This window comes from Astyanax mexicanus, chromosome 14, assembly GCF_023375975.1.
Source record: "Astyanax mexicanus isolate ESR-SI-001 chromosome 14, AstMex3_surface, whole genome shotgun sequence".
NCBI classification, from domain to species: Eukaryota; Metazoa; Chordata; class Actinopteri; order Characiformes; family Acestrorhamphidae; genus Astyanax; species Astyanax mexicanus.
The window spans coordinates 23506505-23532366 of record NC_064421.1 but is presented as its reverse complement, the minus strand read 5'-3'; the positions used below and the strand labels follow the sequence as shown (position 1 = coordinate 23532366).

Below are 25862 nucleotides of genomic sequence, written 5' to 3'. Positions count from 1 at the left end.
GTCGAGCCCGTCATTTATTACACACCACACAAATATTAATCGATGATTAATTCTGCCATGGCCTCCTCCTGTGGGTATGGCTCTTGTTTCTATCTTCTTAAAGGAGAAATATGGTGTAAAATGGACTGTGGTTGTAGTGAATTATAATAATGAGTACAAACTTTTGTCAAAGAGCTCACCTTGTACACCCACAGCATTACCAAACACAGCGCTTTTAGCCAATGCTCCCAACAGACTTACAATGCTAGTGATAGGGGCATAGTGTTGCCCATATAAATATATAAAACAATATAAAGTAATTTTATCTATTGCTAAAAATATTTCTCTAATATTTATGCATTTTCTCAGAATGCCCCTATCACTAGCATGGTAAGCCTGTTGGGAGCATTGGCTAAAGGTAGGGCTGTATTTCGGAATGCTGCACGGGAAGAGAATTGGGTAAATATTAATAAATCAATAAACCAGGGGACAATACTCATTCCTGTTAATGGAACTCATTCCTGTTACTGACACTCATTCCTGTTATGCTTTATGTTATGAGCAACAGGAATAAAAGGAACAGGAGTGACTTTTTAGCATATAATCAGCCAAAAACAGTGTCCTATGCTTATACGCTTGAGCATATTCTAGTGATTTTCCCAAAATTTGTATTTTAAAAATAAATAATATCTAAGAATTATTTAGGTAACAGGAATGAGTGTTGAGATTGTAATTACAATAAGATCAAATATACAAAAAAACAAATGAGGGAACTTAATTTTGGTCTTACCATGATCTTCAGAAGAACCAACTGATGTAACTTCCTTTTGTAGATGTGGCTTGTAGAATGTTGCAGATTTTTTACAGTAACAGAAATAAGTGAACTAAAATGTGTATTTTAACTAACATTTTATGGATTTATTATAAGAAAAATATTTTTAAAGCATAGATAGGATTTGGAGTCACAACAATGCAAAATAATTTAAATAATAATATTTGAATGGTATAGAGAGTGGGGACAGGTAACAAATGCTATTTTGTCAGTGTTCTAAGTAGTTTTTATTAATACATTTTTAATTACATATCTTACCGTTACAAGAAACTATGCTTAATAATAAAATGTATTTTAAGTTTACTATAAGTTTTAAGTTAGTTTGTGTGCACATTTAAAAATGTAATTTCCTGGGGAAAAGAATGGCACAAATTTGGCAGAATATGCCTCAACAAGCAAAGGTGGGCACACTGAGAATATATAGGCCACATAAGTCTGTGCTTTAATTCAGACAGAAACGTGGAGTGTGTGGCGGGTTTTAAAGGCCTGTTCTGAGAAACACTGTTACAGCAGACTCTCTGAAAAAGACTGGTACAAAGTACCATTGGTGAAATTACTATTGGTGAAATTGGTGAACAACAATGTAACCTACCAATACAGGTTATTTCTGAGAGTGTAGTTTGGAGATTAAGCAGCAGAGGGCAGAGAGCGACCGAGATAAAACTCCGTACATTTTTAACGTTTTTTTTTTTTTTTTTTTGCAGTTATTACTTTTTTTTCCATATATAATTATATATTTATATTATTTATATTTTCTATGTTACGTAGTTATTGCAATATTAGCTACGCAAAAAATTCTTTTTATACTTTATTTATTTATTTAATTCCTTATTTTTTATTACATAAGTTAAATACATTTACTCATACTAAATGTACATACACATCCCAGGGAAAACAATAAATATATAAAAAGAGAAAAATATATATATTTATATTATAGAAAAAATACAATACATTATATTACGTTATATTAAATTATTGAATCATGTTCATTGTTTCATTACCTTTTTATTACTTTCTCTAAGCAGAATGTATTTTTAAATCTTCTTTTTAAAAAAAAATCGGTTTTGAGAAAGACTTTTAGAAAGAGTTTTCTTATATTTTTTTTGGAATTTGGTTAGAAATGTTTACTGTAGTTTATAGAATAAAACATATGCCTATAAATAGCAAAATCAGAGAAATCGATTCAGAAACTGAAGTGGTCTCTTTTTCCCAGAGGTGTGAAAACCACAATAGAAGATAGAATTAAAATAGCCATTAGGGAGAAAATGAGAAAAAAAAACTTATTATGATGAAACATTTACAAGAGGCCAGTGAAAGCTAACCACAAATTCTAACAGTTTTTACACATTTCTTATTCTTAGTCATTTTAAAGGATTTCTATAGTGAGGTAAAGTCCAGTAAAATAAATCAAATTTTAGTAGAATCAAAGCTTCCTTTTTATTTTTATTCATTTATTTATTGATTTATTTTTGTTGAATTAAAGTTCACGTAAACTATTCAATAAAAAGCAAAACATATTTAGCTAACATTATAGTTAGATTAATGATATAATATTGATCTATCTTATGTTTAACATTATATCATATAATCTTATAATCAACTCTCACTAGTACAAGAAGCTGCTGTGCTGGTTACGTCATTTTGAATTAGCGCCCGCTCTCTTTAGGCGCTGATTGGCTGTTCTCTCGCCCCCTCGTTAGGTGCAGGCCGGGCTCTGATTGGCTGCTGGGGATGTCATTGTAACTCGCTATTCACGCCGAGCACAGGTTGAACGCTCGGTAACAAAGTGAGGCGGCGGAGCGGAGCGTGGGGAGCGGAGGCGTGGAGCCCGGGCTGCTGGAGATGAACTTTAATCGTTTGTGGCCATAACTGTTTTAGTTCCGCAGGACTTTTGGATAGATTTACACTCGTTTATAAAGTTGGGGGTGAATTTGTCCGGCCGCCGCTGAATTTTCCTGGGTTTTGGTTTCGCCTCCTCGCTTTTCGCAGGGCTGCTGGTTCTGGTTTATGGGTGAGCACTTTGTTGTGCGGGACCCTCAGCAGGAGGAAATGGGGCTGTAAAAGTTCAGCGCTGCTCTCTCTCACAGCGCCCCGCTCGAGTGGATGGAAAGTACGGGGCTTTTGGGGAGTTTCTGGAGTGTTTTTAAACTTATGTTTGTTACTGTGAATCCGGCTGAACAGCAGCAGCAGTAGCGTGGAGTCTGGAACGCCTGGGAATGTGAGCACCTCGATTCTGGAGCTAAAAGTGAGCTAAAAGTGTTGAAGCGCTTCTGGAGTATCTTATCCTTCAGCAGAAATGGATCTTACCCTGTCTGAACTGATGTCCAACTTCATGGAGTCCCCGCTGGTGGTCTGGGTGAGTTTTTAAACTGGAATAAAGTGAGACACTGGGGGTGAGAGAGGGAGGCATGGCACCTGCTGTCTGTTTGCGTTAACTTGGCCTGGATTAGAGAAACTAAGCAGATAAATTAATAAATGATAGGCACAAAACAAGTGGCAGCTTTGTGAAGTTATTAAAATAGTCGTTATGAAGCGAAATTAGATTTAAAAGTAGTGTGAAATTTGAGAAAACAACTTTAGTCCACTGTTTTTTTGTTCTTAATCCGGATTGAATCCGCATTCGAATGGTGTTTGTGTGAAACGGGGTCATGCTAGCTAGCTATGGCTCAGCCTTACAATGGACTTCACGTAATTTGCAGCTCTATAAAAAAAGAAATAAGAGACCACTTAAAAATGAGTTTCTTTGCTTTTACAAAACTGAAAACCTCTGTAATATAATGAAGAGGAAGGTGGATGATCACAAATTATCCAAAAGCAGTGTGTAAAACTGGTGGAGGAGAACATGCCAAGATGCATAAAAACTTGGATTAAAAACCAGGGTTATTCCTCCAAATATTGATTTCTGAACTCTTAAAACTTTATGAATATGAACTTGTTTTATTTGCATTATTTGAGGTCTGAAAGCTCTGCATCTTTTTTGTTATTTTAGCAATTTGTCATTTTCTGTAAATAATTGCTCTAAATGATAATATTTTTATTTGGAATTTGGGAGAAATGTTGTCTGTAGTTTTTATAAAGTAAAACAACAATGTTCATTTCACTCAAACATGTAACGTTATCTATAAATAGCAAAATCGGGCAAACTGATTCAGAAACTGAAGTGGTCTCTTATTTTTTTTTCCAGGGCTGTATAATAATATCTTAACACTTTCAGAAATGTTTATGATGAACTTGTAACTTTTCTGGAATCTAATTTTGTTATACTCTGAAAATGTTTACTTTTACTTGGGTTTAATGAATGACAACGAATGAGGAATAGTGTTCTTCCCAATACACAACCCTACTAGTCATACATTTTAGCTAAAACCAATCAAAATAATTAATTTATTTTTTTTTGCAGACAGATTGCCCTTTTTTTGCAGATTTTGCCACTTTTCACTTTTGCTAAAATTACATAGCCTAAATATAATTTCGTTAATCATTTTGGACAACAATAAACAGTCATATACTCAATACCTTTCATAAATGCCACTCCATAACTCCACAAAATGCAGTTCCACTGCTCCACAGCCCAGTGCTATTTGCAGTGGGCATTATTAGGCTCATGTGCTACTGATCCAGAACATCCCATTTTATTGGCAGTATTTTTCTGTAGAGATTATACAAATTGTGTGTACATGTCTGCTGAACACCTGTTTTAGGATTACCAGTTAGTGTAATTTAAATGAGCTGATTTCAATCTTACAGTCAGAATCTTACAGTAATGATTGAGTGTAGAGTGTGCCTGTGTGCTTTGGGGTTGGCACTTGTGGAGATCATTGGGTGAAACCTGCGTAACTTCCCATGACCCCTTCACCCTGGCCCTGCGTCCTGTTTGGCTGACCACCCTGCTGCTTTTTCTTATGTCTTCTGGGCTTTGTGTTCCAGTGTAATAATTCACCTCCTCAGAGCTGCACAGTGTCTCACATGAATGACACATGAAAGAGTCCGAGCCCAAACTAACTCAAAGTGATCTTTTGATTTGTATGAATTTGAGGTTCAGACAACAGCCACTGAAACACAGCCACTAAAACATGGCCACTGAAGGCATTTATACTGGATGTTTTGATGGAGAAATATAGTTGGTATTGTGCTCAGTATATGGCATAGGAAATTGCTAACTTAAGAAACACTAAAGAACTCCAGTTTTAAAGATATTTAAGAAAATTTTGTATGCTTTGAAGTAGATGGCTTAGTAGGTGTTGTAGATGCTTTTTAAATATGTAGGTTTTCAGAAAGTGACAAATACAAATTAAGACAAATACACACGTTTTTAAACGTGTAGACAATATTTGGTTTAGCATAATTCCTTTGTTTAGATCTAAATAAGATTATCCAGGATGTTTTGGTGTGAGATGTTTTAGTGCTCCAGACTAACACCGTCCCACCATCCCAGGGCAGATAAAAATAGCACACTGGATGGGATTGTAGCTCTTTCAGGACACTTTTTCTTGCGGCAAACCCATTAAAAGTAGTTTTTGAGATCACTGCCTATTGGTTTAAATATGACTGGGAGTTTTACCTATTGATAAACATGTAGTCCATTTAAAGTGACTTTGAGCCAATCAATCTGCTGATAATGCCACCAAAGGGGAAGGGTCAGTGTGGTGCTTGTTGAAAAAGATCCTAAGTGATCGCCATCTCTGTCAACTTAGAATCTTCAAAAGTGACAATGGAGAACATGAAAACGGCAGAATTGCTGGCTAACAGCAGAACGGAGCTTTTATGATTGGCGAATGGTCTTCAACATGACAGCAGGCAAAAAATTTGAGACATATAAACCATGTAAATTTACAATAAACTGGTTGATCACATTGGTGTTTACCAGATTAGAAAATATTTCTTATCTCTCCTTTTGTTACATTTTAGAGCAGCAGTGAGTGAGTGTATGTTAACTCCCAATAGCATAGTCAAAACTAGGAGAGGGGAGCAGCTATGTGTATCAAAATCGCCAATTAACAAAATCGGTCAAAAAAGATCAGCTTATATATATTGCGGTAACAAATGCAGGGATTTTCATTCATTTTACCGGAAGCTACATGCAGCAGGCTGATTTATGCTTGTGAATTGTTGTAGAGTATATGACATAGCCTATGCAAATGGATAGTTGTAAGCATTAATACATTGGTGCATTAGTGTGTTTGTGTCGCTCTGTAATACACTGTGAAGGTGAACATACAAAGATGTGAATATGATGAAAGGAGGCAGTGACTTGGATTCGATGCAGAAACATAAATTGGTCTAAACTTGATATTGCACATCCTGTGATGTGACCAGTGCTCATGCACACATTGAGTTAACACTGCTGAAATGATATCACCACTGTAAACCATGATAACTATCCATTTAACAATACATTTTCTTTTAAAGGGTGCATTTTTAATAGTTATTGTAATTGCCTTGTTTACATCTTAACCATTTATAACCATTTCACAACTGGTGGACATGCTTATTATATGATCCTGGTTTAACCCAGTTGTTCCCCCTCTTTATTTCAGGTGAAGACCTTCGGCCCACTGTCTTCCAACTTGGACGACAAGCTCTCCATGTTTATGGAGCTAGTGGATGGGGTCTTCCTTCATAAGATCATGACCCACATGTGAGTGGTCCCAACTTTAACAGATTTATATGTATGCGTATATGTGTGTTGGGGAGGGTAGGGGTGTTATGGGGTTAATCTTGCAGCTGTTGCGCTTCTTGTCTTTTCTAAAAACCACATCCTATCCCTTCCTGCCTGGTATCAAACTGTGCAGAGACACCATCAGTGTCTTCACGCTTCATCAGACTGTCAGTTTTTAATGGGCTGTGAAGTTGAGTGTGTCTTTGTTTGACTATTGAATCTCTGCAACCTTTTTATGCTAGCTGAAGGTGATTGGAGTATCTGAGGGAGAAGTTAGATGCTAAGATTAGTGAGATGCTGCGTGTTTCTTTGATTTGGCGCCATTTTTCTAACTGAAAGCAAAAAAAAACTCTTCTGAAGTTTCAGTTTGCTGTGCCACAACCTCCAAAGAAGCACCTAAAAATTGCAACACAGGTGGCGTTCAAACACTTTATGCTTTGCAAGTCATTTGACGAAGACTTGGTGAATACGAAACTTGTGACTGAGCTGCTATGAAACTGGCTTTTCTAGCCATTCGCTTTTTAACAGGTCATAGAAGATAGTGAGATTTCCTGCTGTTGCGTACTTGTCAGCTACTTTATTTCCTCCCAAATACAAACCAGTGCTTTAATCTCAGACCGTTAGTGCCTACATCTGGTATTTTAGGAAAGAGGTCTAATTTCGTTCTAATGTTCAGTGAAGTAGTGAAGTTTGACCTAAATAAAAGCTGTAAAAAATACAAGTTGTTGAGGTAAGATGCCGTCCTCAAAGTACAGAGTACAAGGCTTTAGATGAAAGAGTGACCCTAATGTGTAACCTAAAATACAAGCTTAAACAGGTTATTTGGAAGATTATTGCAGAACTCTGGCTTTTCAGAAGAATTGGCGCACATTATAAAACTCATAAAGCATCTGCAAAAACATGTTAAAGCAAAATGGTGGTGTGGCAAAACTATAGTGCACCCACCTTTTCCCTTTAGTACTTCTGAATACTACTTTAATAGTACTTTAATACTTGAGCTGTTTTTTTTTTTTTTTTTTTAACCAAGCAGCACAATTCTACCTTATTAGACATAGTAAACACTTTTACAGAAGTAGACAAAACATTTAAATGAAACTTAGTGTGATAAAAAATGTTTTCATATCTAATTGTGTTAGTGCATCAATTCTTCATTATGAAAATATAAAAAAATACTGCTGTATCATTGGTTTGTTTAATTGAGCATTTAATCTTAATATGAAATTGGGGAAATTGTGCATTTATTTATTTGGTGTCTTTCCATTTAGTTCATACAGAAAACAATGCAATATTTGGAGACATGTAATGTTTTACAATGTAATGTTAGCTCTAGCCTCAAACTAAATTGTTAACCCTAAGCTAAAAACACAACCAGACCCAACTTAGTCGTGATACAATTTTAATATACTATATGCTGAATTACGGTACAAAAGGGCTGTAACTAATTATTAATTTGCCGTCAACTTTTTTTTTCTTTTCTTTTTTTTTATAGTGAGTTTAGTCAGTTGATTAGTCAGTGATTATTTCCGCCGTTTCCTCAATCAATCACTGCATCCAGTGAGCCTGACTCCTGTTCCAATGCATGTTTAGCCTCACCCACTCAAGTATGTGCACCTGAGATCTGTCACAGTGTTGTCCAGTCTCTGCGTAAATCTTAGCATAAGTTACAGATGAAACTCTAATTAAAACTTAAGCTTAATGTCTTAAAATGTATTTGTTTGAACTTCGTGAGTGAGCAGCAATTCTGTTTTGTCTCAGGACTTTGTGTAGTGTTGTGCAATAACAATTAATCAACACTGAAATTTGGATGCAACCCATTTTTATAATCTTAACCATTGTTGTTTATTTTGACTGATCGTTGCAGCTCTACAGCCCAATATGTATTTTTTTTTTTTTTTTAGTTTGCCCATACCTTACACTTTTTTCTGTAGTAATCAGATATACTAGCAGGAATATGTTCATTAGTTTTTTTTTTAATTATTAAGTTTACTACTACATACTTTAAGCTGCTTCCTGCTTCAAAAGTCCTGTCTATAAACCATACTACTGTTTCACCCTTTCGCATCATGTTTTTGTGTTCTTCTCAGCTGTGCTAACCGTAGTGCCCCAGACTCCCCCTGCCCCCCACCCAGCTATGTCCTTTAACCCACTTTCTAACCGGCAGCCCACTCCTCCTCTTTATTAATGAGTAGGTTTAAATGTTGTCGCTCACTCAGACAAAGCAATATTTTCTGTATAGTCGTGGGGGGGGGAGTCAGGAGGGAGCGAAATCCCCCTGTCAGATTAGCGGATGACGCGTGCAACTGTGTTATGCATGAGTTCCTCTCAGACAGTGTGTGTGTGTGTGTGTGTGTGTGTGCACGCGCGTTTAGGATTGTCTTTCAACCTTACCTGGGACAATGATCCCAAATAAATCCCAGAGTCTATACCAGGGCTTGGTTTTAGAAGAAGTCCTGGAAGATTCTGAAACAGACTGAAAACCCATAGCATGAAATTTGAAGAAGGCAGTTGCAGAATGCTATCTTAAGAATATTAGTGAACTGGAAGCCACTGATCATGTGGAAAGGACTAGGGATTATTCTGAAATGCTTCCAGGCGCTGGTGTCTGCCTATGTTAATGTCTACAATAATTGTTTAGTTCACAACTGCCCAAACAAACCACAATAAAAGGGGTAAAAGACTATAACATGCAGGTGTGAAATTGCCTTACAACTTCTAAGACTGAAATTTGAGATGTGGAAATCATTTGAATATTAAAAGCATGTCTCCCAAAGAATTTTATAGCCATAGAATTTTTATAGCCATTTTGATCAGAACTCATGTAAGTGCAGGCCAGTCTCTGGCTTTTTGTTTTTTTTGGTCTCTTTGCTTTTTTTGGTGTCAAGATACTGTTTGTGTATTCATACGTCTCAGTTTCAGTTTTAATCATTTTAGTTTAACGGACCAATGCAGTATCAGAAAGGCACTTTTATACCCCCACTCTTCCTGCGTCTTGTGATCTTCAGCTATGAATGAGTCTGAGAGTCTTTCTCTCTGTGCATCTTAGAGTGTTTGAGGTTTCCTGCTTGATCTTTGTACATATTCATTACACAGAATCACTTGGTGGACTTACAGTATCTGCACTTATAATTATTAAGTTACTTCACAATGTTCTTTGAGTTATGCCAAAGAATAACCTTGTTTGTTTCCCTCTAACCTTTACATCAATTATAAGGGCGGTCCAGTTTTTAGCTTTTAGTGTCACAAGATTTATTTCAATCCAGTGTTGCATTAATTTTTTTACCAAGATCTTGCAGCATTGATGATGGTAGAGTCTGACCACTGCACAAAGCCTTCTCCATCCAGCACATCCCAAAGATTCTCAAAGAGGTTAAGATCTGGGCTCTGTGGTGGCCAATCCATGTGTGAAAATGATGATCTCATCTCCTTGAACCACTCTTTCACAAGTCCAGCTCCATTTATACTGACATTGTCATTTTGGAATATGCCCGTGCCATCAGGGTAGAAAAAATACATTGATGGAATAACCTGGTCTGTATTCAGTATATTCAGGTAGTCAGCTGATCTCATTATTTCAGCACATACTGTTGCTGAACCTAGACCTGACCATCTGCAGCAACCCCAGATCATTTACTTAGTTAAATCCAGGTGGCGACTTTGATTTTGGCCAAGCAGTGTAGCTCCTAATAAAATATTTTCTTCTATTAAAAGTTAAACTTTTTTATATCTAGTCCGTTTGTGTGTAGTAGGTCTGTAATCCTCAACTTCATGTCATTAGGTCCCAAAAGTACAAAGTGACACTAGTAAAAAGTCCCTCGTGCTTGCACATCTCATCTGGCAGATGGCCTTTATGTGCACCCTATCCGTTCTCCACACCATACACACCCTCTCCACACATTCTCTCACCCAACAGCCCCTTGTTTTTCTTCAGCCTCTCAGTCAGTTGCTGTATCTGTGGCTGTAAAAGGGCTCAGAAGGTGAATCACATGGCAGTTGTCCTGGCCCGAGGACTACACAAAACATTTGAAGGCAACAGCGGCAGTGAAAAACGGTCCCTGCTCTTAACTAGGTTTCTTTCACAAGCAAGTAGGAATTGTGAGCCAGGCTGGCAGGATTTGCATGCCAGGCTTACAAAGCAAATGTAAATGAGGGGAGGACAAATAACGCCTGTGCGGGAGCTCCAGTCTGCGTGGTGGTGTTGGTGGTGTAGACTGTCCACTGGGCATGCAGTACACATACGCATACGTACACATGGCCCTCGCTTCTACAGGCCCCTCCACTTTCACTCAAACAGCCTGGAGTTAAAACAGTGTTCACTGCAAATTACTGTTTTCTTTCCAGGCCAGAGCACACAGGCCCAGCCTTCTGCACCAAACATCCAACTTTGATGTTTGCAGTTGTTAGATGTGGCCCTAAACTAATATCAGTGTTTTTATGATAACCATTTAATGTTTTATTAATTTCAAGAATATACTACTGCAACCAAATAAATGTTAGTTTTATGTTATGTAGGTAAAACAGTTTCAAACGTTCAATAAAAAAAAAATCTATACGTTTTTGTGTATTTTGTAAGCAACAGTAGTTTGTCAGTAGTTGTGCCATTAGATTTTGTATAAAATAATCATAAAAAGTAATGTTACTAAAAATAATGATTATGTGGCAGAGAAATCTACCAGAATACTACAGTGCAGAACATTTAATGCATACATATATACTGCAAACATAAACAATTAAATAAAATATATCCTTTATCACAATATAGATATACAGCTCTTAAAAATAATAAATGTCTTTGATTTTAACAAATTTAGAACTTCTGAAATATAATCAAAAGGAAAATGGTTGATCACAAGCCATCAAACCAAGCTAAACTGCTTAAAGTTTTGCGCCAGGAGTGGCATAAAGTTATGCAAAAGCAGTGTGTAAGACTGGTGCAGGAGAACATGCCAAGATGCATGAAAACTGTGATTAAAAACCAGGGTTATTTCACCAAGTATTGATTTCTTAAAAAATGTATGAATATGAACTTTTCTTTGCATTATCGCTCTGCATCTTTTTTTGTTATTTGAGACATTTCTCATTTTCTGCAAATAAATGCTCTAAATGACCATGTTCATTTTACTCAAACATATACCTATAAATAGCAAAATCAGAGAAACTGATTAAGAAACTGAAGTGTTTTTTTTTTTTTTTTTTGTTCAGAGCTGTATTTATTCACAACATGCTGTGTACAATATAATGTTGCACACCCCTACTTCCAGAAAACTAACTCAGAGTTAAAAGTTAAACTAGGGCTTTTCTTGTAATGTATATGTAACGTTTGTTGGATGGTGTATTGATTGAATATACACACATTTAAGACTATATATCTTATATCTTATAAACGTGAATGGTATGAAGATTACAAGAGAAGGAATGTTTACAGGGACATTCGCTGAACCTTAAGACCTATTACTGTTCTGCTGTATAAAGATAGGAGGACCTTTTGGAAAACTACAGCTGTTTTGAATTGTGTAGTGTTTGCAGTCTGGCTTCTTTTAGCATTTTTGCTTAAAACAAAAAAAAAAATCAAAACATTTCACACACCTAAGGCAGCACATGTTATAAAGCCCCCAGAAATCCCCCCAGAATGCAGTTGTGCTTCCTTCTGCCAGCACACATCAAAAGAGGGATTAACAAGTATTACTTTATTAGCTGAGGTGAAGCTGATTATATGAGCACAAGTATCAACTTCAGCAGAACCTGCCCAGAAATCATGATGATCTGCTGCAGTTCCCTTTAAGCCTTGAAAACAATGAAGCTAATGCGTCTGTTTCTTATAACATGGCAGCACATAATAAAAAATAAATAAAATTAAATTCCAATGTGCTATGTATTGCTAAAGCTGAGGTACTATTTCTGTTGGCTTTCTGTTTTATATGCTGACACACTGTAAATGTGTTTTTAGCTGTGGAGCAAACTAATGAATGAATAACTGGCACAGACTTAAAGCTCCCTGTAATCAGTCAGTGACATGCTGTAAATACTGTATATCCAATGTTTTATAGCTACACCTTTTGGTTTTATAACTACATATAGTTCACCTAAAAAATAATAATAATAAAAAAATATATAATAAAGCTATAGATGACCACAGATTATAGGCTACTGTCTTAAAGAGTAACTGTGCTCTGTAAGAAATTTTCACATTAATATCTAAAATAAAAGCCCCACAGAGCAACATATTTAAAAGTTATTTTGAATGGAGGATTATGTGACAGTGCTAACAGCTAGGGGTGCAGGAACAAAGCGATTCGTGCTCGAATCGCGTTTCTAACATTTGAACGATTCAGAATCAAATCTCATTTTCAAAAAATCGATGTTTTTTGCGGGTGCAGCTACTGTTCCGCTGAGCTTTTTAACTGTCGTGCGGAGCTTTTTAACTGTACCGCGGAGCTTTTTAACTGTTCTGCGGAGCTCAGCTACTGCCACGCGGCAGTTAAAAAGCTCCGCGCGGCAGTTAAAAAGCTCCGCGCGGCAGTTAAAAAGCTGTCTTTTGGTTGTTGTGCCGTTAAAGTATGGAGGATGAAGAAAAAGAAATCCAACCGATTTAAAAGAATCGGAAAAAATCGAATTGTGAACCGAAGAATCGATTCTGAATCGAATTGTGGGATTCCCAAAGATTCACAGCCCTATTAACAGCTGTCGGTGCGAATCACTATCTGCCATGCTAACAGCTATGTGACTGTGTGAAGTGCTATGTGGCGATGCTAAATGCTAGCTGACCGTGCTAACAGCTATATGGCCGTGCTAACAGCTATGTGGCTGAGCTAATCTCTGTCTGTTGGTGGTAACTGCTGTCTGTCGGTGAAAACAGATACCTGGCCGTGCTAAACGATATCTGGCGATGCTAAACGCTGTCTGTTGGTGCGAACCGCTAACTTAAAGACAAAAAAAAAAATATATATATATATATATATACACACACACTTTTTTTCTGCCCTTACAACAGTCCAGCGTGTGCGTGCATGTGGAGTTGCAGTTGTTTATATATATATATATATATGTGTGTGTATATATATGTATATATATATATATATATGTATATATATATATATATATGTATATATATATATGTATATATATTTACATACACACACACACACACACATTTTTCTGCCCTTCAAACAGTCCAGTGTGTGTGCGTGCGGAGTCACAGTTGTTGAAGCATTGACTGGCTAAATACTGTTTGCTGTTATGTATTTGAACAACCATTCAAATAAACACAACAGATGATATCACGATTATTGAGAATTATTGAGGTATTGTTTATTTATTGTACGGTTAGTCTATGTTGTAATTATCATGCCAGGTCTATTTGTCAGTATTTTATTGTGGATTGTGTTCTAATTAGACTTTCTTTCCAACAGAGATCCAAATCCAACAAACCACCGGGTGAACAAGCAGGTGAACAACGACGTAAACCTGAGGATCCAGAACCTCAGCACTGTTATCAGACACATCAAAAACTATTACCAGGTATGATCTCTGCACCACTTCCTGCTGCAACATAATCTCATTTCCTGCCTGCTTCTCCTGTACTGTCTCTGCACTGAGGGATCTGTTACACCTGACATGTTTGTGGAGAGAGGGCTAATGTTTATTATAAGACCCTGTAGAGGAGGATATGACGCACATCTGTGAATCTTATTGTTCTGAAAGTTGCCAGATCAAAAGCAAGTGACTCAAGATTATAAGTAACATTATAGGAGAAGGAAAAACATCCTTAGCTTTAAATGGAAAAAGGCGAAAATGGCAATGGAAAATGCCTATATTGTTTTTTATTGGGTAAAATCATTCATGGTCATGTGAAGTGCTTCATAAGGCTAGGAATAGATGTAGATGTAAGGCAGTTGAAGGTGGTCTCTGGATTTCTGAAAGTTTTACTAGACTTGTAATGATCTTAATGATAGGAGTCAGAGTGAGTCAGAGTGGGAGGGATAAGTGGGGGAGTGCAGTGTAGAATTTTTTTGGAGCTGTCTGTAGAGAAAATGCTGTAGCTTCAGCATGGAGCGTAATGTATGGTTTCAGAGAAAACGTTTTTAGGAGGTGAGTGTAATTTTGTGGTTGGTTTTATGAGCCGACAGCCTTTTGGTTGGTTCTGGGCAGTGCCTTAACCTTGAAGTAACTGTTTGCCAAACCTGAAACCCAATCTCATGACTGACCCTTTTATTCCAGCATTCCAGGAAAAGTCTGGTTTCTCAGCTCAACTGGTACACTGTATGGCATCCAAATATGACTTGCGTGTTTGAGACTTTGTATTTTTTGTCTATATTAAGTAAAAACAAAATAAGCAAGGTATATTTTGGTGTCATCTACTGATGTATTGCTTTGTACTGTATGATGCTGCAACATATCATTTTTGTTTTGTGTTGTGACTAGAGTGTTAGCTTGGGTGTAGCATATTCACATGTGGCTAGAGTGTTAGATTGGGGGCCTACACAGCATTTCTAGTGTTGAATGCTTTAGTGGCAAATTAAACATTTATGTGGAAATGAGGACCCAGCGACGAAGCTGCCAATATTGACATTTTTTTTAGTTATTGTTGGTACTATAGTTTGTAAGGGCTTGGCCATACAAAATGTCATATGATATTCAAAGACATTTTCCCGATGCACAGTATTTATCATATTTTAACAAGCAGACAGAATGCATCAGCAGTGTCATGTTCTGCTATACAGTGATTTTCATTACATTTCTGAGGCACATTATGTAAGTAAACAGCATATAAGTTGGGTTATTGTTATTTAAGCACTGATGGTGTCCACAATGTTATTTAAAATATATGTTGTCGATACACTAATATAAAAAAATATTACTATTAGTATTATTTTCTGTGAAAATGCCCATTGCTGACATGTCTGTTAATGTAGATACCATCAACATTACTGAAACTTTACCTTGGCCTGCAGCAAAGGTGAAATAAATTGTCAGGCAGTGCCTTCTGAAGTTCAGCATAGCTTCATTGTGCAATTTTTTGTTTTTTTTAATTTTTTTTTTATATATATTATCTAAACACGTGTTGCCCCAAAACAGAACAATCTAAAATGTTTAAAGGTTTTGGTTTTGTTGTGACTATTGTGACATCAGTCAGTGGTCTCTCTTTGTCTCGTGAGGCTTGTCCAAGCACTCAAGTGTCCGGTGTGATTCTCAGACTCTGGGTGAATGGGGGTCTACAGAAAGGCAACATCTGGAGGTCTCGAGTGGGTCGCTGCTCTCCTGATCAGGAACAGATGCGTTGTCTTAGCTTATGTTAATCACACTCCCATAGACTCTCGCTTGCAGGTTCTGACTGGGGGGGGGGGGATGGGTTAGCGTAATTTGATAAGCAAAGACTCCTAGGCCCCCTGAGGAGCTGTTTTGTGGATATCCGGACAGTGGTCAGCAGACTTGCTTACCTCTTGTAATGCATTAGCTCTTTCACTTTAGATTACTGCCTGTTCTCATTTTCCTATCTGATGTTTGAGCCTGATTTTACTCTCCATGCACTCTTCCTTTACACTTATGCCCTCTCTAGAAACACTGTGGCTTTACTTGTGTACAAAAAGATACAGTGTTGGATAGCATGGAGTATGAACGATGAATTCATATCATCAGTATTAAAACAACATTTATCACTTGGAAATCCCATCCATACTTTTACACACAGACAACAACACACAAAAGGTTTTGGGATATTTTAGAAAGCTTGGTTGCATATTGCAGCCTTGGAAATGTAACATTATTTCAGGGGCCAGTATTTTGTTTATTAACAGGTACATTAAAAAAAAAAAAAAATCATTTTTATCTAGATTAAGCCTTTAAACCATCTACACCATTTATATCATTTATACAACCTAACAAATCCTATAGTTTCTTTAGCAGACTATGCTGGACATTGAAAATAAGAGCACAGTGGACAGAGAGCCTCCATTGTAACAAGAATCCACGAACTGTATGAATAAGAACAAGAAGCAACAACTGTAGAAAAGTTGGAAACATTGACTGTACAGTTAGATCAGTGTTCTTTAATTCTTGATAGTATCCTCGATATTTTATTTATTTTATTTTTTTTAAGCATTTTGTGATACAATAAAATTGGTCACAATCTGTGCAATATTTTAATATTCGAGCCCAGCTGTACTTTTCGAATATGTTAAATGGGGTTAAAATAAAGTATATTTTAATGTCTTGATCAATCATGATGTTGTTGTTTTTTTACTGTCCTAGTTTAAACTAATGATACTTCCCTTTTTTTGTGCATTATGGGATGTACAGTACACTAGGATGCCCAGACCTACTTCCAAAAACATCAAAACAGATCAATTTGTTTATGTTCTACTTCTGCTGAGATAGATTGACCTTGAAATCATATTAAATCGAAGTGATAGATTTGTTCCCGATCCTCACTCTCATGCACTGCTTTTATGCTTCACTGCTGTTTTTCTGTTGGAGTTTTGAATATTGGCAAATTCGTTCCTTCAGGACACTGTGGTTTAGGGAAAGTGAGTTTCTTTAAATAAACTCTCAGTTGCCTTTGTGGATATTGTTTCTAAATTTATTTGTCAGGCCGTTTATCAGCAATTTGAAGCCTTATCAGGCCAGTTTTTGACCAATTGGCCATATGTTTGCCACCCCTGCTCAAGATAAATGCTCTGATGCCCACAGAGCCTCTCCCCACAGCCATAAACCATCACGTTGCTGGGTGTTGCTGCTGGCCCCTGAAAACATATCACAGTGCACCCATTAATTATTGTCATAGGCCCAGGAGGCCTGGGAGATAAGCCGAGGGGTGGAGACGCCGCTTTCATGTGTGTTTGTGGCAGGAAAGACAATACGAGCAAGCTTAATGGTGCCATAAGATCCTAATATACCTCCATAACCTGGAGAGCATAGTCACTGATCAAAGAGCTACATCATGCGATTCTTAGGGATTAAGTCAACCCTAGTTTAGTTCAGTTTAGTCAGCAGACTGTGTGTAGGTGTCGCTCGCACAGGAAATGTATCAGATAAAGCATGATTAGCTTAAGCTGAAAAGCGCTTCTGCACTGAACAAGACTGATTTTATTGCTTTTCTGTAGTCCTTTTGTAAACACACCTTAAAATGCTCTAATATAAATGGTAAGGTTATAGATCCTTAAATAGACAGTTGATCTTGTTTTAGCTTTGAAGCACTATTTTACAGTGTTTTGTTAATAGCTTTCTAATAGGGCTAAAGATGTTGTAGATAATGTGTTCTGGGGTGGGAGATCTGCACTGCACTGTACTGCAGTGTTTTTCAGTATGTGTCAGCCTCAGACACTTTGCCCACAGATGCACACAGATGGACTGGTGTATACTAAACACTAAAATTCTCTGCCTGAATGTATACAAAGGATGTAACATATAATTGCAATCACAAAAATTGACACAGTAAAAACACTTCACTTTGTTTTGCTATTTACTTTTAATTTACTTAATTTACTGTATATACTTGTTTTTCTTTTTTACTTGGTTACTTGGTTACGTAACTGTTTAAGAAATTGACAAATGTTTTTATAGAGTTTTGTAAACTTTACACACACTTTTGTTTGCACCATGAGCACCACTTATGTGCATGCACGGTCAAATATTTAAAATGCACATTTGTGTGTGTTATTTTTTTTATATATATATATATATATATAATTTTATTTCTGATTTTTTCCCATTTTCTCCCCAATTTACATGGCCAATTACCCAACCCACTTATTAGGACTTCCCCTATCACTAGTAATGCCCCAACACACCAGGAGGGTGAAGACTAACACATGCTTCACATGCTTCCTCCGACACATGTGAAGTCAGCCACCGCTTCTTTTCGAGCTGCTGCTAATGCAGCATTACCGAGCAGCCAGCGCACTTGGAGGAAAGTGCAGCGGCTCGGTTCCGGTACATCAGCTCACAGACGTCCTGTGCTGTGGACATTACCCTTTAGTGATGTGGGGAGAGAGCGCCATCTACCCACCCGGAGGAAGCAGGGCCAATTTAGCGCCGGCAGCTTGATGGCAAAGCTGCATGAGCGGGGGTTCGAACCGACCACTCAGCGCTTCCAAACAAATTTAATGGGGTCATAATATTTTTACACAAGTTAGGATAGGTCTATGGGCTATACTGTGCAAAACATGTTTCTGAAGTTCTTTGCACTCACATAAAGAGACATCACCAGCTCTATTTTTGCCAGTCCTTTTCAGAATGCCGGTTAAGGGCTCTCTCACTTTTATGAAATTACACTGTAGCTGGCCGCACCATGCTCATGCTGAGCGTTTTCCAAACGTTGGTGCTAGCTTGGTCTAAATGGCAAAACACGAACAAGCTAGTTTTTCCTTAACTGCGACAGATGCACAAAAATCATTATTTAAAAGTGCTTACATCTCCCTCATCTGCTGACTCTCCATGGACCCACCTGACCTGCCACAGATCCTTCCTTTAGACAAAGTCTGCTCACTAATCCTGCTGTGTACTGTCTGAGGGTCTTAACCAGCAGGGCTCTGGTGGTGGTTGACTGGTGAAAAGGGGTTTCAGGGTTAGTTCTATGCAAGTTTCTTTAATCGGTCATAGAAACGTAAGATTCCTGACACCAAACTGTTTGTGAAGTGATTTAACAGAAAATGGATTGATGATTTTTTTTTTTTCGCAGTGCTTGTAGGGGCAGTCGAGAGCAAATTAGAAATACAAAAGCATGCATATATAAATTCTTACATTTTTTATAAATGCTGGTTGATTGATTTCAGAACTTTAGTTCTGTACTGTAGAATAGTTTGCTTTATATTTTTGTGTTAGCACCTGTGTAAAAAGCTCAGCCATTTGACTGAAGTTGTAAAACATAAGCCCTTATAGACTCTGATGGACTGCTCCCAGATGACTCATTATTAAAGGTAGTTTCCGTGCAATATGACTCATACACCCCTAGGAGAGAGTGTAAGTGTGATTCCTGTGATGCCAATCAGATTTCTGCTTCTTCTCCAAAAAAAAAAAAAAAAAAAAAAAAAAAAAAAAGCTAAGCCTGACCTCCTGACTGGTGCAGAATCCTAAGCACTAGTCTTACTGTGAAGAGGTCATATGTTCCTTGCCATTCTTTATTGGCGTGTTTAAAGACTGCATAACTGATCTCATTCCCTATTTGTGGGATGGGTAGGAAAGCTCCATCCTTTCTTCAGCTAGCAGATGCAGGTCTATGTTGGCTAAAGGTGTAACAAATTACAAATCTCACTTATATTGGATCATGTCACAGATTTCAGAAGTCATGGATTGGATCGTTCTGTGAGAAAGCATTTTAAAATGAACTTTGTTTTCCATTTATTAAAACATAAATAAGTGTGTAGTGGGGGCGTGTCTGTAGCACCAGACTTCTGTCACTTCCTGTCACCCTGCCAGATGTCTGTGGTTAGGGCAACAGAAAATACCTTGGATCATTTATTGACTGTTTAGATTTTTTCCTGTTCATAAACATTTGATTCAAACTAAAGTGAGTGAGGGGGGATTTCATAGCGTGGCTCAAAGCACTTCCACCATGTTTTTAAACCCTTTAGATTTGATTCTTATCACTTTAGCTCTACATTAAGATTTTGATCATTTTCGCGGTAACTACGTCATTTAACACCTTTATTTAATTTGAAAGTGTTGATCCACTGTATTTTCTGTGCCCTGTTACATCACTGTTCTTAGCTGTCAAAACTGAATTGAATGTTGGTTTCTTTTAAGCATTATTTAGCTGTATAATGAGGTTGCTGTGGTGTCAGTTCAAAAACGTGGTGTGTATGTTTGTGTGCTAGCTTGGACTGATCTACTAATTGAATTGCTTTAAATCTTTGCCATCTGTAATGTCAGTGTGTCTTAAGCCTTAACCTCTGGTCATATAAAGAAGAACAACAAAACAGCTGTTCAAGCTGAACATAACAACTGTCTGAACATATACCCTTATGCTGCTTTTCATTTATTCAGGGGTCTAGAGGTGGGAATAACTTCACACCTGAGTTGACTGTGTTTCAGTTAAACATTCAAACTGTTGTACACTGGGGTAGCCATCTAGTACCTGCGATGCTAAAGCAAATTCCTGCCGCTGGTAATGTTTTGACACATTATGACTTCTTTTTTTATTTTTTTTTATATTCCAAGTTATCATTGTTAGTGTTATCCCAGGTTAGCTTTGATGGCGAAACCAGTTGATAACAAAAGGATTATGTACTCTTTTGTGCACCCAAACACCACAAACACCAATACATTGATTTGCAGTGCAGCAATTTTGGATTCTAAACTCTGGATTGGTAAGGCCAATGTTGGGTATTGTTTTAGAATTTTCAATACTGGAACCGATACGATACTTTGAATTCAGTACCAGTACCCAAATTATACTTTTTTCGATACCTTTTTGTAAATTGTAACTAAAAATATTACAATTAAAAAAATTACTGTCATCAAGAGGGACTTCATCTTTTTGGATCTTGTTGGAACAAACAGTGAGCATTAGGGCTGAACGATTAATTGCATTTGCGATAATCTCGCGATATTTTAAAACGCGTTTCTCTAACCGCACTGGCTGCGATTTGACTGGTCACGTGACTTGGGAGCGAGCCAAGCCGAGGACGAGCGGAGCATACCCGAGCAGAAGGCAGGGAGGTGGAGAAGTGAAGTCAACACAGCGCACTTTTGGGCGTTTTCACACCAGCACTATTTGGTCCGGTTAAAACGAACTCTGGTCCGTTTGTAACTTTAGTGCGGTTCGATTGAGCAGGTGTAAAAACAGTAATCGCACTCAGGTGCGGATCAAAAGAACCGGACCGAGACCAGCTAGAGGAGGTGGTCTCGGTCCGGTACCAAACGAACTCTAATAAACTCCATTTATTTGAGCTAAACTGCTGATAAAGCAAGCACATTTTAAACTGATATATTAGCCAGATAACGCTAACTACCACAGCTGTGAACAAACACTGTGTCCATGCACGCGCTGCATTCACTGCTCTGTTTATTATGTATAAATCTGCGCTGCATTCATAGCTCACAGCCGCGTGACTCTGTTTATTATGTATAAATCTGCGCTGCATTCATAGCTCACAGCCGCGTGACTCTGTTTATTATGTATAAATCTGCGCTGCATGCAGAAACACTGTGTTTGAAAGTGCAGCGTTTCAGCGTTCAGTGTTAAAGCACAGATATTTGCGCTGGAACACAAAATCTTCTCGCTGTATTTACTTTTTTCGTATATTTATATTTAATGTACTCCCGTGTCAGACAGCTCGGACCAATCAGAGGACACAGGCTGCTCGCGTGGTTTATTGATGCGCATTTTGGTGCGTTTACATTTATGCCTATGGGAAACCAGACCGAACAGAGCGAGAAAACGCTCCAAGTAAACGAACTCATTAGAAACGAACTACAGGTGTGAAAACGCCCTTGTTGCACAATGGCTTCAGGCTCGACAGAACACATCAGTTGTGTAGAATTACTTTGGCTTTAAAAAAGATGCTGCTCAACGTCAGGTACTGTGCTAAACGTGCCTTGCTACTGTTGCTACGACGCGAGGTAACACTACAAACCTTTTTCAGCATTTAAAAAAACACCACAAAGCCTTGTGTGGTATTTGCAAGGCTAAAATGCCAACGACCAGTGCTGCATCTTCAAATACAGAAAATAACGAGTTGGTTAAAGCAGATTCTCTTTGTTTTTTTGCACTTTAATTTTTCATGATGTTACTAGCAGGAGAGCAGTAAGTTAAATTTTGTATATCTATTGTTTTTCCTAATTAAAAAAAAATGGTGAAAAGGAAAAGCTATTTATCTATTTATTTTTCTATAAAAAAAACAAATGGTGAAAAGGAAAAGCATATATTTTTTTGCTTTATTGTTATCTGTGCTTTAAGTAAATCTGACATTGTTTATTATTAAACAGATTGATTTATTGCTTCTGTTGTTGAAAAATACTTGAAGACAAAAAAAAAACACATTTTAAATCGCAATTTATAGATAAAAAATTGCAATTAGATTATTTTCCAAAATCGTTCAGCCCTAACAATGATCATTGCTTGTGCTTAAACTACAAATATTTTTCCATAAGCATAATGCTTTGTATTTCAGTTTTAAGAGTTATTTTAAAAAAATCAGCATGATAAAATTAAAATTAAATTTATTAGTGGTGTAGATTAATTGAATATAAGTATGATCATGATTTTTTTTTTTTTTTTATGCTGATATTTACCTGTATTTTTGAGAGGGGTAGTGACAATAGTGTAGTGTGGTTTAGGTCAGGCAGACTAGAGCTTTTTTTTACTGTATTATATCTCAAGAGAAAGAGAGACGGGGGGGGGGGTGCCGCAAGTGGGTAAGAGAGGGAAAGACAGAAAGCACAAGTTAGCAAGATGGAAAGACAGAGTGAGAGAGAAACAGCAGGAGAGCGAGCGCCTAAGCGCTATCACACTTGTGTGCGCCAGGGTGCCGTGTGGTTGTTTTTACATGCTCTCCGCCTTTGGTGTGTTTATGCACGCTACATGCAAAGTATCGAAAACATGCACCAAACTTTTTTTTTTTTGACCTTTCGGTACTCGGTAGTACCAAGACATTTTGGTCGGTGCCTTTTTGGTATTGAATTTCGATTTGTCTAGTAAAAAAAAAAGGTTTGGGGTTGTTCCAGGAGAAATTACTTACCAGGAACTTACTTAAAATTCAACATTATTAGCTTAATCTAAATCTCCATGTATACCTGCCCTTACATGTCGGCAGATAGATAGTCTAGAGTTGGTGTTTTGAATGTTGTTTACAGAGAAAGGTGTACATATGGTGTATTGGGTCGGGGGTGTGGTGGCATTTAACCCCAACTTCCATACCTACAGCTGTTATTATTCTTCCAGCTTATCCTGGATTCAGACATAAACCTAAAGCTTGTGGCACATTTGGGGGTTAATCTATGCAGGCTAGCAATGCCCTAGATTCATTGAGGAATGATAGATATGTGGTGTCTGATTAGGATGATCCATGTGCTTCTATTGTGCCATGCTTTAGGTTGAAGGCCCAGTCATGGCAGCTCGGTCTATGGGCAGAGATCATCTGTCTGTCTACATTCTCCCCTTTAACCCTTCACCCCCCACCAAAAATTAGATTAACTCCCCAGTGGCTCAATGCTCAATCACCAGAAGCTGTCCCGTCAGAGACACAGAGGTGCAGGCGGCAGGGACAATGGGCCTCTGGGGGGAGGGGTGCCATGTTGGATGCTCCAGTCTATTGTCTAGTGGAGAGAGTGTGTACGGAGCTGAGCCACTGTAAGCTGACTCCTCTCCTAGCCGGGTTATGAGAGATGCACTGTTTCTGAGGCCCTTGCTCAGAGCGTGGGTGTAATGAACCAGACCAGGCACAAGCACTACGCTCTCTCCAGTCATGGCCTTTTTAACCAATGTTTGTTTTTAGATCCACTCCTAGTAGACGTATTCTTACTGATCTACAAACACCAGAAAGCTCCTATTGCGTAACTGTTGTTGTCTGTCTTTAGCAGTGGTTATTCATTGTCTGGCTGAAACATCTAAAGACTACCGGTACTTTCACTAACCTTTATTCATGGAACTCAATGAGGTGAACCACTCCCTCACCTCTTTTAGCCTTTAACAACTCAGCTCAAGTGTATTCACTGTAAATAGCAGGAGCTCAGCGCTGAGGTTCTGTGGTAATGGTGGTCATAAGTAGCACTTAGAAACAAGTAAACATTTTGGTGGCATTTTGAATAAACTGGTACACAATCAGCTCAAGACCAAAATTTAGGGATGCACCGGATGGAAATTTTGTGCCAATGCCGATATCGGATGTTAAACATGTATGATAAGAACATACACCCCTGCATAACTTCAGGAACAAAGATAGTTGATCAATTTAACTTCTTTACCATCATGGGGTTTGTTTTTGTTTGAGCTTGATGGTTAAGTTCTTCAACAAGCATGATCAAATTGATTAAGCTAAATAACAAGGCAAACCAAGCTTGACCATGCTGGTTTGGCTGACCACCACAATAATATACAATATATAATATAAAATAAAAAAAAAGTTGTGAAAACTTAAAATTTAAAGGCAGCATACTGCACTAGATTTTTTTGTTTTGGTGCCAACTCAAACTTTTGAGTTTTGGGAAAAAAAAACAGACACTAGAAATCTTTAGTTCAGATAATTCACTTTTAATATGTATAAAAATGTAAAATATTAAGTCTCACCAACTTAAAAATTCATTTAATGAGAACTGAGAATTTATGACCATTTAAATATCTGTCTTATTTTCAGTCATCTAAGCTTGCAGTAATGCAAATATGACCAGCTGGATTCAACCAGCATATATGACACAAAACACAACAACTTGCTCTTATAGCTTCCAACATTGAGACCAGACAGTTAACTATTGTATAACACACACATACATCCCAAGAGAAGGCAGCCTGTGGGGAATGACTACACACTGATAGTGAGTAAAAGATGGGAGGACATGCCCAATATGCAAATAGGCTGACCAACATCAGGTGAAAACCCCTGAAGAATTGCTCAATAAGCCATGTTTAACTAAAGAGTAAAACTGCAGTAGTAGTGCAGAGTAGTTGGCTTGGCCTCAACTAGAGTTGAACTACAAATAATTTAGTTACACCAACTTTTAAAAAGAAATTTAATCATGTTAAATGAGGCAATTTGTTTGCTGTAGTTTACACTGCGATTCAGTATTTCTTGTTCAGCTGACTTAAAAATTACAGTTTTGTTTTTAGCAAAACATGACTAAAATCAACTGAAAAATGTTGGTATCCTGGTCAGATTAAATCATAAAGTAGCCAAGAGCTGAACTGTCTGACCTGTTTATATTGTAGGCTTTTGTATGCTCTTAAACTTTCAAGATATAGTAGCTAAATATCTAGGTGACATTATTTTTACTGTTGAATTGTTCTAACTTCAAATGTAGCTGCTCAGCCAAGATCTGTTTTTAGAGAAATCAAACAAGAACAATGTAGTTAATTGTGAAAACATTCTATATAGTATAGCATGTGTATGTTTTCATGTAAAATACTGATGTGTGCATACTACATAACTGATATAAATGCATTGCACGTGTTTTGCTAAAGCACACGTTCTTAGTGTCTACATTGGACTGTATTTGGCTTCTGTTGCTGTAAAACTTTGCTTTGGCCTTGTAATTAAGAAACTGACTTCAGAATAGGGGTGGGTGATATGGCCCTAAAATTATGATATTTTTTAGGGTATTTTTGTGATAATATTCTTGGTGATATGATTTTTTTTTTTTTAAGAATTTCAAGAATACAGTACTGCAAAAAAGTAAATAAACTGAACTAAAGTGGAGAATATTCGAGAATATTACGATATCACAATATGGAGTCTTTTATGT

General features: G+C 37.4%; 1 protein-coding gene across 1 annotated transcript in view; it reads left to right on the top strand.

Moving 5' to 3' along the window:
* The first annotated feature begins 2997 nt into the window (after positions 1-2997).
* Positions 2998-25862, top strand: part of ccdc88c (coiled-coil domain containing 88C) — an 88606-nt gene continuing 65741 nt past the window's right edge. The window contains exons 1-3 of the mRNA XM_007252545.4: positions 2998-3170; positions 6352-6452; positions 13880-13988. Coding sequence (XP_007252607.3) covers positions 3111-3170; positions 6352-6452; positions 13880-13988 — 270 coding nt within the window. The 5' untranslated portion in view covers positions 2998-3110. The remainder of the gene's footprint in view (positions 3171-6351; positions 6453-13879; positions 13989-25862) is intronic.